Genomic DNA, 15,398 nt, shown 5'->3' with positions numbered 1-15,398 from the left:
CAATGGCACCAGGGCAGGTAGGTAAACTGACGACGCAGTGACGGTGGCTCACGGGCTCAGATCATTCCGGGACACTGCATTGTCCTGGAATGAGGGTGACCGGGACCCGGGACAGACTCGCAGGGCTGCGGCAAAGGAGTAAAAGAGCCGCATGCGGCTCCGGAGCCGCAGGTTGCCAACCCCTGCCATAGGTGAACATGTCTCAGGTCAGACAGACCATCAGCAACTACATTTCACTGATGTCTGGTATAGTGTTGCTCACGAATATTCGCAATTCGAATATTATTCGCGAATATCGCATATTCGCGAATTCGCGAATTTCGCGAATATAGCGCTATATATTCGTAATTACGAATATTCGTTTTTTTTTAGTTTTTTTTTTTAGTTTTTTTTTTTTTTCACAGTACACATCACAGTGATCATCCCTCTCTGCTTCCAGCTTGTGTGGTGTAAAGAAGGCTCTAATACCACTGTGTGAGACTGGCGTGCGAAAATTCGCATATGCGAAAATTAGCATATGCGCATGTTCGCATATGCGAATTTTTGCATGTGCTAATTTTGTATATGCTAATATTCACATATGTTAATTTTCGCATACGCGAAGCTTCGCATATGCGAAAATAAAACAAGAATATAACGAATATGCGAATATTCGCGAATATATGACGAATATTCGTCCATATATTCGCGAATATTCGCGAATTCGAATATGGCCTATGCCGCTCAACACTAGTCTGGTATCAATGTTTCTCAATCTACAGCTTTGCCACTACTCCACATTTACATAACCCCCAAAGTTATGTTATCAGAGTAGCCTGTGGGTTACACCATTTGTGTAACTCCCATTAAGGGAGATATGCAACATTTTGGCCTGCTTGTGGTGTCTGTAAAAAGCCAATTGACAAGGTGGGACAACCCCTTTAAGGCTAGGATTCCACTTGGGGTTTTTTCTGGCAGTTTTTGGATATCTGCCACTGCAGTTTTTGAGCCAAAGTCAGAAGTGGATCAATAAGGGAGGAGAAATGTAAGTCCTTCCTTTATATGTCCTATTCCTTATGGATCCACTTCTGGCTTTGGCTCAAAAACTGCAGTGGCAGTATTCCAAAAACTGCCAGAAAAAAAAACCAAGTGGAATACTAGCCTAATAAAGGGGAGTCCTCATCGATTGGCTAGAGTGTACCCCAAATACAAAGCGCATCTCCCACTCTGGAGGACCTCTCCTGTCCTGCATTATACAGACAAAATGAGTGGGTGCTGTGTTAAAGGGGTACTCCGGTGAAAAACTTTTTTTTTTTTTTTTTAAATCAACTGGTGCCAGAAAGTTAAACAGATTTGTAAATTACTTCTATAAAAAAATCTTAATCCTTCCTGTACTTATTAGCTGCTGAATACTACAGTGGAAATTCTTTTCCATTTGAAACGCAGAGCTCTCTGCTGACATCATGAGCACAGTGCTCTCTGCTGACATCTCTGTCCATATTAGGAACTGTCCAGGGTAAAAAAAAAATCCCCATAGCAAACATATGCTGTTCTGGACAGTTCATAAAATGGACAGAGATGTTAGCAGAGAGCACTGTGCTCATGATGTCAGCAGAGAGCTCTGTGTTTCAAAAAGAAAAGAATTTCCGCTGTAGTATTCAGCAGCTAATAAGTACAGACAAGATTAAGATTTTTAATAGAAGTAATTTACAAATCTGTTTAACTTTCTGGCACCAGTTGATTAAAAAAAAAAAAAAAAAAAGTTTTTCACCGGAGTACCCCTTTAATGCCTAAATTCTCCTGTGGTGTCAGGCTGCAGGAAAATATACACCTACTACCCAGTTTCTTCACAGATTACTAGCAGGGGTCACAGCAGAGGGGCATTTTTGTTTAGCTGATTGTCAAGGAACCCTTCTAACAAGTAGGGGCTTTCCAAAGGGGACAATTCTTTAAATATTACAAGTGTGATGATCTTACTACTGCATCTGTTTTATCTCATGTGTATTAGAGTCACCACCAATGTGCCGTGCCATATGGAAACATTGTATATTCATTTCTGCAGTTAAAAAAATGCAATACCACAAGCCACAAATTCCAATAGTACTGTATATTATAGGCAGAAGTTATTGCTATATTCATACTTCCACATTACACATTCAGCTGTATGGGATATATCAGGAGTATGGGATATGTGACATCATTTTTTAATATTAATATTTTCACATGAATCACTCGATGTTTGGTCATAACAACCAAGTAAAAACTTACGTTTAGGACTTGATGGCTTCACCACATTAAGTGTATACACATCATGTCCAGACCTTATGTGAATAAGTTGTTTGTCTTGAAGGTTTTACAGCTGGGTTCACATAGGGACAGAGGCTGCATGAAAATATTGTAAAAATAAATAAAAAATACAAATTTTCTTTTCTTTTTCGAGATAGGGAAAAAAAACGTCTAAAATGTTAACTATCGATAACCTCTAACATAATACGTATAAAAAAAAAAGTAACTGGGGTAAAATAAACCTAAAGCATTAGGACATGCTGTGTATACATGTAAAAAGTCGCTGGCTTGTTATATGCAAATGATCTCTCTAAACCTTAATAGCACCTATAGATTTCTTGTATAGACAGCACTGCAGGGTGGGTGTGCTTTAAGGGAGTTAATGGACAAAGAAATCAAAGATTATTATAGGAAGTAATGGAGTACAAATTCCTCTCCTAGAGACAAGGGAGTAAAAAGAAAGAATCATAAAGAGCCATAAAGGTGCCCATACACAATAGACACAGGAGAGGAAAAGGATTGGGCATGTTCAATCCCTGGTCCTTCAGTTCTCAAGGGAGGTCAGCCGCCCCTAGGGATACATCTATCCCGAATAAGAACACAAACTGGCCAAACAGAGTTTCTATGTATATAGGGGGTCATTAGGAATAGCTCTAAGCTGAATGAACATTTCACTGATCGGTATAAAAGCTGGGTAAGGGTTCACACTACGTTTTGTCCCATACGGGAGCGCATACGGCAGGGGGGAGCTAAAAGCTCGCGCTCCCGTATGTGACCGTATGCGCTCCCGTATGTCATTCATTTCAATGAGCCGACCGGAGTGAAACGTTCGGTCCGGTCGGCTCATTTTTGCGCCGTATGCGCTTTTACAACCGGACCTAAAACTGTGGTCAACCACGGTTTTAGGTCCGGTTGTAAAAGCGCATACGGCGCAAAAATGAGCCAACCGGACCGAACGTTTCACTCCGGTCGGCTCATTGAAATGAATGACATACGGGAGCGCATACGGTCACATACGGGAGCGCAAGCTTTTAGCTCCCCCCTGCCGTATGCGCTCCCGTATGGGACAAAACGTAGTGTGAACCCAGCCTAACTATCCTACCTTATCTCGGCTTCAAGCAGTACAGTGAGGCTAGGTCTCGACACAGGGTTTTTTCTGGTGTTATTTGGAAAACTACCACTGCAGTTTTTGAGCCAAAGTCAAAGGTATACTCAAATGGAATGAGAAATATAGGGGAAGGGCTTATACTTCTTCTTCCTACGGGTAGACTTCCCCTCGCGTAGACTTGCATTGAAGGGGCGTGGCCAAGATGTCCCAATGGGCGTGTCCGACTCCCGCAGCGCGAAAACTGTGTTCGAAACATTTATTTCCGAACACTGGCCAGTGGAGTAGCCCTTTAATGTGTGTCATTTCTGCATATGGCTCTGATGGTGGATACTTAATAAATCAAGATGTTTTGAATATTGTTTTTAACATCTGCATATCATTACCATGTTTATCAATCCTGTGAATTCCTTAATTTCACTTAAAATTCTTTTTGGTGTTGCAATTTGAATGTTGAGGAGTGTAATTATGTTCCAGGTAAAACACTGACATATTCCTTTCTATCCTATTGAACCTCCAGAGTGTATCTCTAGCTACTTGTGTGGAAAAAGTATGATAATTAGTAATAGATGGTTGGAATGAATCATAAGGCATCCAAGGGAAAACTAATGGACTAGAATGACATATAACTCATAGGAGCTTGGTCTACAAAGAAGGAACTTCCTGTCTCGTAATACAGACATAGATACACATACCGATTCACAGATGTACAAATAAAGACAGACAAATAGATCACCCACAAAACAGAAAAAAAGTCCATAAAGCCTTGGGCAAAGTCATCATTTATTTTCCCTTAGACCCATATACTAAATAGAGGTATGTCCAATAGGCATAAACTTTATGTTGTAGTGTAACAGGGGGATTGGGCAGCTCGACTAGGTAGAAAACTAGATAATTGAGGTTAACTGTATAGCACCTAATACCCAAGGTGCTTGGCTAAAAACATAAAGTATGAAAAAATAAGGTAACAGTCGTCGATTGATCTAGTGAGGGGGGGGGGGGAGAGGAGAGGGTATATAGGAAGAGGAAGGTATCAGATAATAGAGGTGAACAAAAAAAATTACACCATAGAGTAAATAAATATATGAATTTAATGAAGAAATTCGATAAAATACAAAAAGGGTAGATGTGAGCTTGAGGGGGTAACGCAGGGCCCTTGCGATTCCCCTCCAAAAATGAAAAATAAGATATAATAAATAGGATAAATTCAATATAAATAAATAAATAAATAAATAAAATGTGCAAAAAAAATAAATAAAACGTCAATTCTGAATCCCCAGATGGTGCATATAATGTCCTATAGATCAAAGTTCATGGATATGCATAGACATTCAGGTGCAAAAACTGTCCACACAGATATATGGTGTAATATGAGGCGCAGTAATATGTGGCTGCGCTGGTCCTGTAAATATGGAGGTATGTCCAATAGGCCTAATCTTTATGTTGTCCTCTTCTGTCAATGTGAAAAGAAAAATCTAGGAAAAGCTGGGTGACGGTGATAGCATGCAAGTCCCAAAGCATTTGGAATATGGCTATTCAAGAATCTTAAAGGGCATATGTGCCTTGTTCTAGGTGTGGAAATATGGGACTGGACACTGAAAAGTATTACTGTACTACAGTGCTGTGGAATTGACATTTAAAAGGGCTCTGTCAGATTCAAAAACTTTTTAAATGTTGTACATCTTGACAAAACATTAACCTTTCTAATATACTTCATAAGAAAATGTTTCCTTTTTATAGAAATCATGGCTTATAAAATCAGGGCTTTGTCCAAGCTGAAGCAGAGGCATAAACAAAGTCCAGTAAGTGAGGGTAGGCTAGCACTTCTCTGTGTCTGATAGGACAGGAGAGAGCACAGAGGAGTCCTATCAGACAAGAGAGAGCACAGAGGAGTGCTATCAGACAGGAGAGAGCACAGAGGAGTCCTATCAGACAGGAGAGAGAGCACAGAGGAGTCCTATCAGACAGGAGAGAGCACAGAGGAGTCCTATCAGACAGGAGAGAGCACAGAGGAGTGCTATCAGACAGGAGAGAGCACAGAGGAGTCCTATCAGACAGGAGAGAGCACAGAGGAGTCCTATCAGACAGAAGAGAGCAGAGAGGAGTGCTATCATACATAGGAGAGAGCACAGAGGAGTGCTATCAGACAGGAGAGAGAGCACAGAGGAGTGCTATCAGACAGGAGAGAGCACAGAGGAGTGCTATCAGACAGGAGAGAGCACAGAGGAGTCCTATCACACAGGAGAGAGCACAGGGGAGTCCTGTCAGACAGGAGAGAGCACAGAGGAGTGCTATCATACATAGGAGAGAGCACAGAGGAGTGCTATCATACATAGGAGAGAGCACAGAGGAGTGCTATCAGACAGGAGAGAGAGCACAGAGGAGTGCTATCAGACAGGAGAGAGCACAGAGGAGTGCTATCAGACAGGAGAGAGCACAGAGGAGTGCTATCAGACAGGAGAGAGCACAGAGGAGTGCTATCAGACAGGAGAGAGCACAGAGGAGTCCTATCAGACAGGAGAGAGCACAGAGGAGTCCTATCAGACAGGAGAGAGCACAGAGGAGTCCTATCAGACAGGAGAGAGAGCACAGAGGAGTCCTATCAGACAGGAGAGAGCACAGAGGAGTCCTATCAGACAGGAGAGAGCACAGAGGAGTCCTATCAGACAGGAGAGAGAGCACAGAGGAGTACTATCAGACAGGAGAGAGCACAGAGGAGTGCTATCAGACAGGAGAGAGCACAGGGGAGTCCAATCAGACAGGAGAGAGCACAGGGGAGCCCTGTCAGACAGGAGAGAGCACAGAGGAGTGCTATCAGACAGGAGAGAGAGCACAGAGGAGCGCTATCAGACAGGAGAGAGCACAGAGGAGTGCTATAAGACAGGAGAGAGCACAGAGGAGTGCTATAAGACAGGAGAGAGCACAGAGGAGTGCTATCAGACAGGAGAGAGCACAGAGGAGTGCTATCAGACAGGAGAGAGAGCACAGAGGAGCGCTATCAGACAGGAGAGAGCACAGAGGAGTGCTATAAGACAGGAGAGAGCACAGAGGAGTGTTATAAGACAGGAGAGAGCACAGAGGAGTGCTATCAGACAGGAGAGAGCACAGAGGAGTCCTACCAGACAGGAGAGAGCACAGAGGAGTACTATCAGACAGGAGATAGAGCACAGAGGAGTACTATCAGACAGGAGAGAGCACAGAGGAGTACTATCAGACAGGAGAGAGCACAGAGGAGTACTATCAGACAGGAGAGAGCACAGAGGAGTGCTATCAGACAGGAGAGAGCACAGAGGAGTGCTATCAGACAGGAGAGAGCACAGAGGAGTGCTATCAGACAGGAGAGAGCACAGAGGAGTGCTATCAGACAGGAGAGAGCACAGAGGAGTGCTATCAGACAGGAGAGAGCACAGAGGAGTGCTATCAGACAGGAGAGAGCACAGAGGAGTGCTATCAGACAGGAGAGAGCACAGAGGAGTCCTATCAGACATGAGAGAGCACAGAGGAGTCCTATCAGACAGAGAGCACAGAGGAGTCCTTTCAGACAGGAGAGAGCACAGAGCAGTGCTATCATACATAGGAGAGAGCACAGAGGAGTGCTATCAGACAAAGTAGAGAGCACAGAGGAGCTCTTTCCCTCTGTCCTCTGTCTGGCCTGGGATTCGCATCACGGGACACGCCCGCATGCAATTCTCTGGCCGTCAGTCACCTCCTCCTTCTTCTGTTTCCTCCATGTTCTCACACCACTGGAGCGCGTCCCCGCCTCCTAGGACGCGCGTGCGCCGGAGCTCTGAGATTTAAAAGGCCAGTGCTCCCTTAATTAGTGTTTGCACCTGTCCCTTCTCTATAAGTATGTGCACCTCCCTCTACCTCTTGCCTGATATTTGTGTGCCCTAGTGAAAGCGTTTATTGTGTCTTGCCTTACCGTGTTCCTGACCTACTTGCTTCGAGACCTGACCTTGCTCCTGAGCCACCTGCCTGTCTTGCTATGTCCCTGTTCTCGCTACCGTGCTGCCTGCCCTGACCTTCTGCTATCCTGACTACGAGTTGCCATATTCCTCCTGTATCATGTTTTCTCCTCAGCAGCCTGTGTGGACGAGTCGTGTCAGGGGTAGCGACGTGGATGCCACCTGTCACAGCAAGTCCAACCCGCTTTGCTGCAGGCTCTGGTGAAAACCAGCGGCACCTTAGACTCTGCTCCCTGACATGGCCCAAGCCATCATTCACACAGGCTCAGCGGATCTACTACGTCCTTGCCGCTAACAGTAGGGATAACCCCTTTATCTTGTAAAATCCCTCATATGTTTTTGAAAATGGGTTTTCTCAACTTGACAACCCCTTCAATGACTTGACAGAAGACAGAGATGCAACAGTGTCCATAGCCTTTATGCAAACAAATAACTGCAGCCTTATTTCAAAGGTATCATCTTCATATCCACATATTTAACTGTTGTGTATTATATTTTTACTTCTGTCCCTCAGAACTATGGACAAGGGGCTTCTCGCTGTGATATTAAGTCAGCTCTTGTAAGTCACGGTTGTCTCCTAGAATACATTGAATACCCTGTCAGTGAAGTCAGCCTTACAGACAACCAGCCACTGAGTGACAAGGGGTCAGGTGGGGAAACCGAAAAGATCACCCAGATGACGCCACAGAAGCTAGAACTGTATCTAAGACCAGGTAAGGAAGCATTAAAACATCTGATATCAAGCTGCAACCCACAGTATTGCACAGACTTTGGGTATGATGCAATGTAACCTTCATACAATGAAATGTGGAGACACCTTAAAATGGTTGTCTGCTTTCGAAAAGCCTAAGGGCAGGAACACACGTTGCAGATACGCTGTAGATTTTCTGCAGCAGAAAATGTGTCAACAGCAGAAGTAGGTCCAGCTGAAAAGGGAAATATAAAGGTAAGTGTTTATACTTCCCCCTGCCAGCTGGATCTACTACTGTCTTTGGTACATTTTCTGCAGCAGAAAAACTGCAGCATATCTGCAATGTGTGTTCTAACCCTAAGGGTACGTTCACACGGGCGGATTACCTGCAGAATTTCTGCAGTATATTTGCTGCAGAAATTTCGCTGCAGATTTTGCTATCATTGGAAAATCTGCAAATCTACTTCTATTGCGGATTTTCTCCTGACCAATTGAAGTCAATGGTAGCAAAATACGCTGCGGATTTTCCGCAGCAAATATTCTGCAGAAATTCTGCAAGTAATCCGCCGATGTGAACGTACCCTTAGTTAGGATTCCATACATCTGACCAGAATAGACAGTGTCCACAAAGAACATCTCTCACTCTGGAGGACCTGGCACATCCATGCAATACAAGTGGGGAGGGACTATGTAATGCTTTATTTGTCCTGTGAGGGCACTGCAGATAGACAACATGTATTCAGCTTAACATTGGGGTACTCTTCTAGCAAAAAGTGTTTTTTTTTTTATAGAAAACTGGCACTACAGTTTTTGAGCCAAAGTCAGATGTGGATCCATAAGGAAGAAAAAGTATAACTCCTTCTTTTATATTTTCCATTCCTTTTAATCCACTTCTGGCTTTGGCTAAAAAATTGCAGTTGTAGTATTCCAAAAAGTGCCAGAAAATAACCTGTGTAGAAACCTAGCCTGAAAGGAACCTGTCACCATGAAAATGCTTCCCTGCAGTGAAGTGCAGTGCATAGCGCCACTTAATGATAGGCCCGCCCACTTGACTCATAAGCATGAAAAGATCTTAGATTTCAATCAATAAATGACAAGTTAGGCTACATTCACCCCACGATTCCTTTATACGGCTGCCGATCTGGCTGGGAGATTTCAAAACCATCCGCTGCCGTATCCTGCGCCTCATCTTATTCATTTACATCAGACAGGGATACAGCAGAGTCCGGTTTCGAAACTCCTCCGCCGGAGCAGGCAATCTTATACTGTATATTTTCCCAAAAAGATATTTATCAAGTTGCTCAGATCCTTCTAAGATGAAAGGTATTCACCAAGCACAGGATAGGGGAAAACTACCTAGCAAAAATAAAGGTAAAATGGCCGCCTGATTGAATGGAGCAGCAGCGCACATGCCTAGCCACTCCTCTTCTTACTCTCTGTGGGGTCATGTGAATATTGCCATGCTCGCTGAACTTGTGCTGAATGGATTGGGGGCTGAGCATGGGAAAACTTTTTATTTTGGGATAAACCCATTAAATGGTCAACAAGAAAAGTTTACAATCTTGAAAAGATCTCCAATAATAGAAGCTATAATGTTTATTTTTTCCATAGATGATTCGAAGGTTTTCACAGTACAAGTGCGGCAAGTGGAGGACTACCCTGTTGACATTTATTACCTTATGGACCTGTCTTACTCTATGAAGGATGACTTGGCGAATATCCAGACCCTGGGCACTAAACTGGCAGAAAGAATGCGTAAAGTGACCAGCAATCTACGTATTGGTTTTGGAGCTTTTGTTGACAAGCCAATGTCCCCTTACATGTTCATCTCTTCTCCAGAGGTTATCACCAACCCATGCAAAGAGTAAGTACTACAAATCCTTCTCCTGTGAGCTAAAATGGTAAAATAATGCTTAAGTAAAAAAAAAACAGGCATCACATCAAGCATCAGGCAGGGAGGAATACATGAATGATCGATATATTGTTTGTGCAGCCTTTTGCTACCATCACTCATTGGACCTATTACACAGGGTGATGTTGGCCCATTCAGCCCATAATCTTCCGGTGTAATAGAGCCATTAGGAGCATGTTATTGATATGAATGGTGATTTTGCTTTGACGACTGTGAATTATTTCCTTGGAGTCCCTGGAATTATAATACATAAGATGACCTGCAACTTTAATATCTTTAGCAGTGACATCCATAGTATAGCTCTCGAGATCCCAAAAAACGACAATTCTCAACATGCCCAGGTACTTGGAGGCTGACTAGTTTTATCTATCCCAAATAAAAGTACATGCTGAATACCTTTTTGACCTTAAAACTGAAACCTAATACCGGGATCACAGTAAAATCTGTAAAAGAGCAGAAACAGTGTTTACAAGGGGCATTCCATTTGCTGTGCTGAGACATTTATTGCCTATTTATTGCCTCCTCCACATTTCTTCTGTTTGTTTGTGTTCACACATTCTCCAAGCAAATCTCCTTTAGATAATCTCAGATTTGAGAAAGTAGGGAGACACTGTAAATATTTTAAGACGTGCGCTGGCTCACTGCCCAAAAATCCCCTAAGACATGCAGGCTGAGAACACACTGACCGCACAGGGCGGATGACCTAGAAGCCAAATATGCATACTTGATAAGAGTTTTGTGCCCAAGGAGCGCTTAGTTGTACATGGGTGACCATGTAAATTATTTGTAAAATACCACATAGACCTAACCTGCATCCCCAGCTTTATAAAAACACCCAAGATCTCAAAAGACAACTGAAGCCTTTGCATTTTGTAATATGTTTAACATGCTTAAAGTGGTATTCCAGCCATGGACATCTTATCCCTTATCCAAAGGGTATTCTGAATGCCGGGTGCTGCACGGAGATTACAGGGGAGTCCCAGCGGCAGATAGGAATAAGAAGTCTATGGCCGGAATACCCCTTTAACATGCTCAACTTCTTTACTCCATAGATCCCCCCACCCACACCACAAGCTATTGAACTAGTGCATATGGCAGGTCTGTACCTGTGGAGGAGGAATGTTGATGCTTGTGTGTGGCAGCAACATGTCACTTAGACCACATAAGTTGCCACTGCAACTTATCGCTTCTCGGCCTTTTGGCTAAGATCAAGTGTAGTATCTGTTCTTATCAGTTTCATGCCGGTGGCAGGCGATGCCGGTGTGGAGCTGGTGGGGATGGGTGCTGCATGGTAGGGGGCAGGTGTACCAGGGTGTTCCGGGGCTGGTTCTGAGGAATCAGCTCGACGGCTGCCCCGATGGGACCTGTTTCCTCCGGGTCTCGCCATGAGGCTGAGAGGGTCTATAGCCGAGGTACTTTAGTGCCTCGGGGAGTGGTGACCCTGAGGTGCCGAAACTCACTGGGAGTATTGGCTCACTGAGTTGAAGAACTGGCACCATGATCTCTTGACCTTAGTGGCACTCACCTCTTGATTCCCGGCCTTCTGGCTAGGATCAGAGAAATTTTTATAGATCCGGCCGGATGTCCGGGCAGTATACCTGCACACATTCACTTATTTATTTATTTATTTTTTTTTGTCACTGTGTCACTTTTTGCGTGTTGTGTGTCCACAGGATTGTTAGGATGCGGTAGCCCTTCTGGGTGTCCCTCCTAGCGTTCTAGGGGAGGTGTGTGTGGCCATTAGGTTCCGCACCTCCCTGCAAACACCCCGGGTACTCCTGCTTTGGCAAGGTACCTACCGTTATCGGCTCTGCGGGCAGATACCTTGGCTAGCGCCAAGGGGGATGCGGGAGCATTTGTGGTCCCTTAGTAGCTTCGGCGAAAAGGGACATCAAACCTGGAACCTCGCAGGTACCTTTTGGTTCGGAGGCGAAGGGTAAGGTTTGTTGGGGGGCCTCTCTCCTATTGGAGAAGGGCTTGCGATAGACCGCATCCTTTGTGCACGTTTTTTTTAGTGTAACACGTTTGCACTTTTTCTTGCACTTTGGGTTATTCAAGCGCACTTTCCACATAAGTTGCCACTACTGAAGGTGGGCACCACAGATGAGCAAAGCTCCCGAAATCAGTTTCAGGCCAAGTCACTTAAATCAGCCATCAGATTTCAATTGGACTTGGTCGTACATAGTCCACAGTCATACAAGTGAGTGTAAGCAGCAATGCGTAGTGCATCACAACTCAGTGTACAGGAGCAGTGATTCCTGCTTTTGACTCGAGTTCTTGCTCCTGTAAGTACTTTTCATGGTGCCCTGGAGAACTCAGTTTACACATGTTATGACAGGAAAATACATGAAAATTCACATCTAATGTAGGAAACACAGTTACTGAGCACTTCAGCACTTGAAATACACACTTTAATGTCATACAAACCTTATATTCACTTTAGCCACCCATCTAAGTTCGACATAGCATCTAGGACAGCTCACGCTTGGCCAACACAGTTACACCCCTGACTAAAAAGTTTTACCACCCAAACAATCATTGTTTTTTTTCCTAGCAGTCTATCCCAGAGACTCTGCATTTCATCTTCCTTTGGACAACAAGTTCTGCCAAATAGGGATGAAGTTGTTTAAAATACGACTAATCTAGGCCACTGCGCTATGACTCACATTTCCAAGTTTATATAGACTACTGAACATATGTTCATGTACGGCAGAACTCGTCTCATCGTACGCATTTTAAAAAGCTTCAAGAAATTCAATGTAGTTGAACATTCAAAACAGATCCAATTGGAAGATGCATATAGCTGATCTACAATGGAGTTGGAGCTGAGAAGTGCTACATTACATCCCTGAATGATAGGGATAGCTGTGTGTTGCATAGTGCAGTATCTGGAGCCAGGACTGAGGGAACTAGTTGATCTCTAGGTTGGCTTACATTAGGGAATGAGTCATCTTGTTAAGAATTAAAGTGTACCTGTCGTCAACTAAAACCTTTGATATAATGTAGATAATACCATTATATGTATATTTGTAATATACATTGGTTAGAAAATGTGTATACTTTGGGTGGAAAAATGCTGTTCCTGCAGCTATTGCTTGTGTGTCTCTATGAGGAGACCTAATACAGAAAAAGAGGGCAGGACAAGTAGGAATTTGTCTATCATCCTGATGTGTGAGCCATGAGCATATCACAGAGCTTCACTGCACAGAGCCCTGCTTGTCCACCCTTACTTCCTGTATTTGGTCTCCTCACAGAGACAAAAATAAACATATTTTTTATCCGATGTATACTACAAATATACATATAATGGTATTATCTACATCATATAAAAAAAATTTGTTGATGACAGATACACTTTAAGTGCGTTTTGGTTGTGTGTGACTAAACATAAACTTGTATTTTTTGCACAGCATTTCCACTACCTGCTTGCCCACATTTGGCTATAAACATGTTCTAGCCCTCACCGATGAGGTGGAGAGATTTAATCAGGAAGTTGGAAAGCAGAATGTATCCCGAAACCGTGATGCCCCTGAGGGTGGATTTGATGCTGTTATGCAAGCTGCGGTGTGTGATGTGAGTATAGACCGCTAACAAGGTATAGAAAAGTGGTCACAAACTGTGGCCCTCCAAATGTTACAAAACTTCAACTCCCAGCATGCCCGGACAGCCGTTGGCTTTCCGGGCATCCTGGGAGTTGAAGTTTTGCAACATCTCGAGGTCCACAGTTTGAGACCACTGGTATAGAAGAAGGGGGGGGGGGGCATAAAATGGTTATACCAACAAAGTTTTCTCTTTATATGATTGACAGGAAAGAATTGGCTGGAGGAACGAATCTTCTCACCTACTGGTTTTTACCACAGATGCCAGGACACACATAGCTTTAGATGGAAGACTTGCTGGCATTGTTCAACCCAATGACGGGCACTGTCATTTAGGACAAGACAACCATTACACGCTGTCTACCACCCTGGTAGGAAAGATGGATGAATGCTAACCACAGTCTGACATTGGATAACTCCATCCAATTTCATCCATACTGGACACACAATATAGTGTCATATTCTTTTCTCTCTGACTCTTTTAGGATTACCCATCTATTGGCCTAATGACAGAGAAACTCTCAGAGAAAAACATTAATCTTGTTTTTGCTGTCACAAACAGTGTACTGGATCTCTACAGGGTAAGTGCTCAATATATTTAGTAATACTTTGCTGCTTTCTTCCATAAAAAGCACCACACGGGCCAACAGGTTGTATGCGGAACTGCAGCCCAGCTCCATTCACTTAAAGCATAATTGTCGGAAAGAGAAAAAAGCAAAAATCTGTATACTCACCAGGTCTTGCTTGTAGCTCAGCTCCCCATGCTCTATATGTTTTCTTCAGTCTTCTTCTTCAGTCTGTTATACCCTCCATCCAGGTGCTTGGTCCCCTGCAGTTCTCAGAGAAGGAGGGGGCGTTTCCATCAGGAGGAGTGACATATGACCTTACCCTCCATTAGGTAACTTCTGCCCTCCTCCTCACTGCAGGGCTCTGGGACGTGATCTATGGGCAGGCTGATTGACAGCCTGGAACACCAATCAGGGGACTGCTTCTTCTGCTTGTCCCACCCCCACTTTTTGGTTTTTGCTCAGAGGCTGGGACACAGATGACGCAGACGACAGAGAGGAAAGCATCCGAGCCAGAATGAGGACCCCTAGTGGCCACACATACAGAAAAATTATATTTCAAAACTTTATCCATTTTTTAATGCATGTCAATTGTAAATGTTGAGTTTTTGGTGCTCTAACACACATCAAAAATTATGATATGTGACAGTGCCTATTTAAATGGAGCTGAGCTGGAATACCAAACACAACCCATGGAAGGATGTGACACTATTTCTAAAAGAAAAGAGCCACATTTTTTCTGATATCTGTATGCACTCTTTAGTGTTGTACAATTCTGACAAAACCTATTCAGTATAAGTGGTAATGGCTAATGATGTACAGTTCTGGGACCAGCTCGCTTGGTGCCCAAAACAAGAGTTGCAGTATATATCCCTTAGTCCCAAAAATGTATTAATGATAGCTCTTGGGGGAACCCATCATTTGATTGACTTATCAGATTCATATATTGCACCTTCTCTCCGATAATGTGCCACACAACTACCTATTTCTACTACCCTTGCTGAGTGTAAGCAATTTTTTTTTACATGCATGCACGCATTATACTTATGTGATAATCCTGCACTATATGCACTACCTTTGAAAAAAATAAGTTCATGTTTGTCTCTTAGAAATACAGTGAACTGATTCCAGGGGCCACAGTAGGCACATTGTCTGCAGATTCCGGCAACGTTATCCAGCTCATTGTGGATTCATATGAGGTAAGTATCTGCAGCAAGAACATGTATATCAGTGATGATCAAGATGGCAGGTCCAGCATGGCAGGTGGGGTCATCAGCCATTGTTGACGGCAACAT

General features: G+C 43.6%; 2 protein-coding genes and 1 pseudogene across 2 annotated transcripts in view; 2 read left to right on the top strand and 1 right to left on the bottom strand.

Moving 5' to 3' along the window:
- The window catches only part of WNT3 (Wnt family member 3), a 455,111-nt gene that overhangs the window by 360,160 nt on the left and 79,553 nt on the right, over positions 1-15,398 (bottom strand). The window lies entirely within an intron of this gene.
- ITGB3 (integrin subunit beta 3) overlaps positions 1-15,398 on the top strand; it is an 88,601-nt gene that overhangs the window by 15,537 nt on the left and 57,666 nt on the right. The window contains exons 3-8 of the mRNA XM_056548703.1: positions 7,850-8,048; positions 9,638-9,890; positions 13,349-13,511; positions 13,747-13,908; positions 14,023-14,118; positions 15,213-15,302. Of these exons, the coding sequence (XP_056404678.1) occupies positions 7,850-8,048; positions 9,638-9,890; positions 13,349-13,511; positions 13,747-13,908; positions 14,023-14,118; positions 15,213-15,302 (963 nt within the window). The remainder of the gene's footprint in view (positions 1-7,849; positions 8,049-9,637; positions 9,891-13,348; positions 13,512-13,746; positions 13,909-14,022; positions 14,119-15,212; positions 15,303-15,398) is intronic.
- Positions 11,121-11,211, top strand: LOC130297175 (U2 spliceosomal RNA; annotated as a pseudogene).

This window comes from Hyla sarda, chromosome 12 (genome assembly GCF_029499605.1).
Source record: "Hyla sarda isolate aHylSar1 chromosome 12, aHylSar1.hap1, whole genome shotgun sequence".
Classification (NCBI taxonomy): Eukaryota; Metazoa; Chordata; class Amphibia; order Anura; family Hylidae; genus Hyla; species Hyla sarda.
This window is presented reverse-complemented; position numbering and strand designations above follow the sequence as displayed.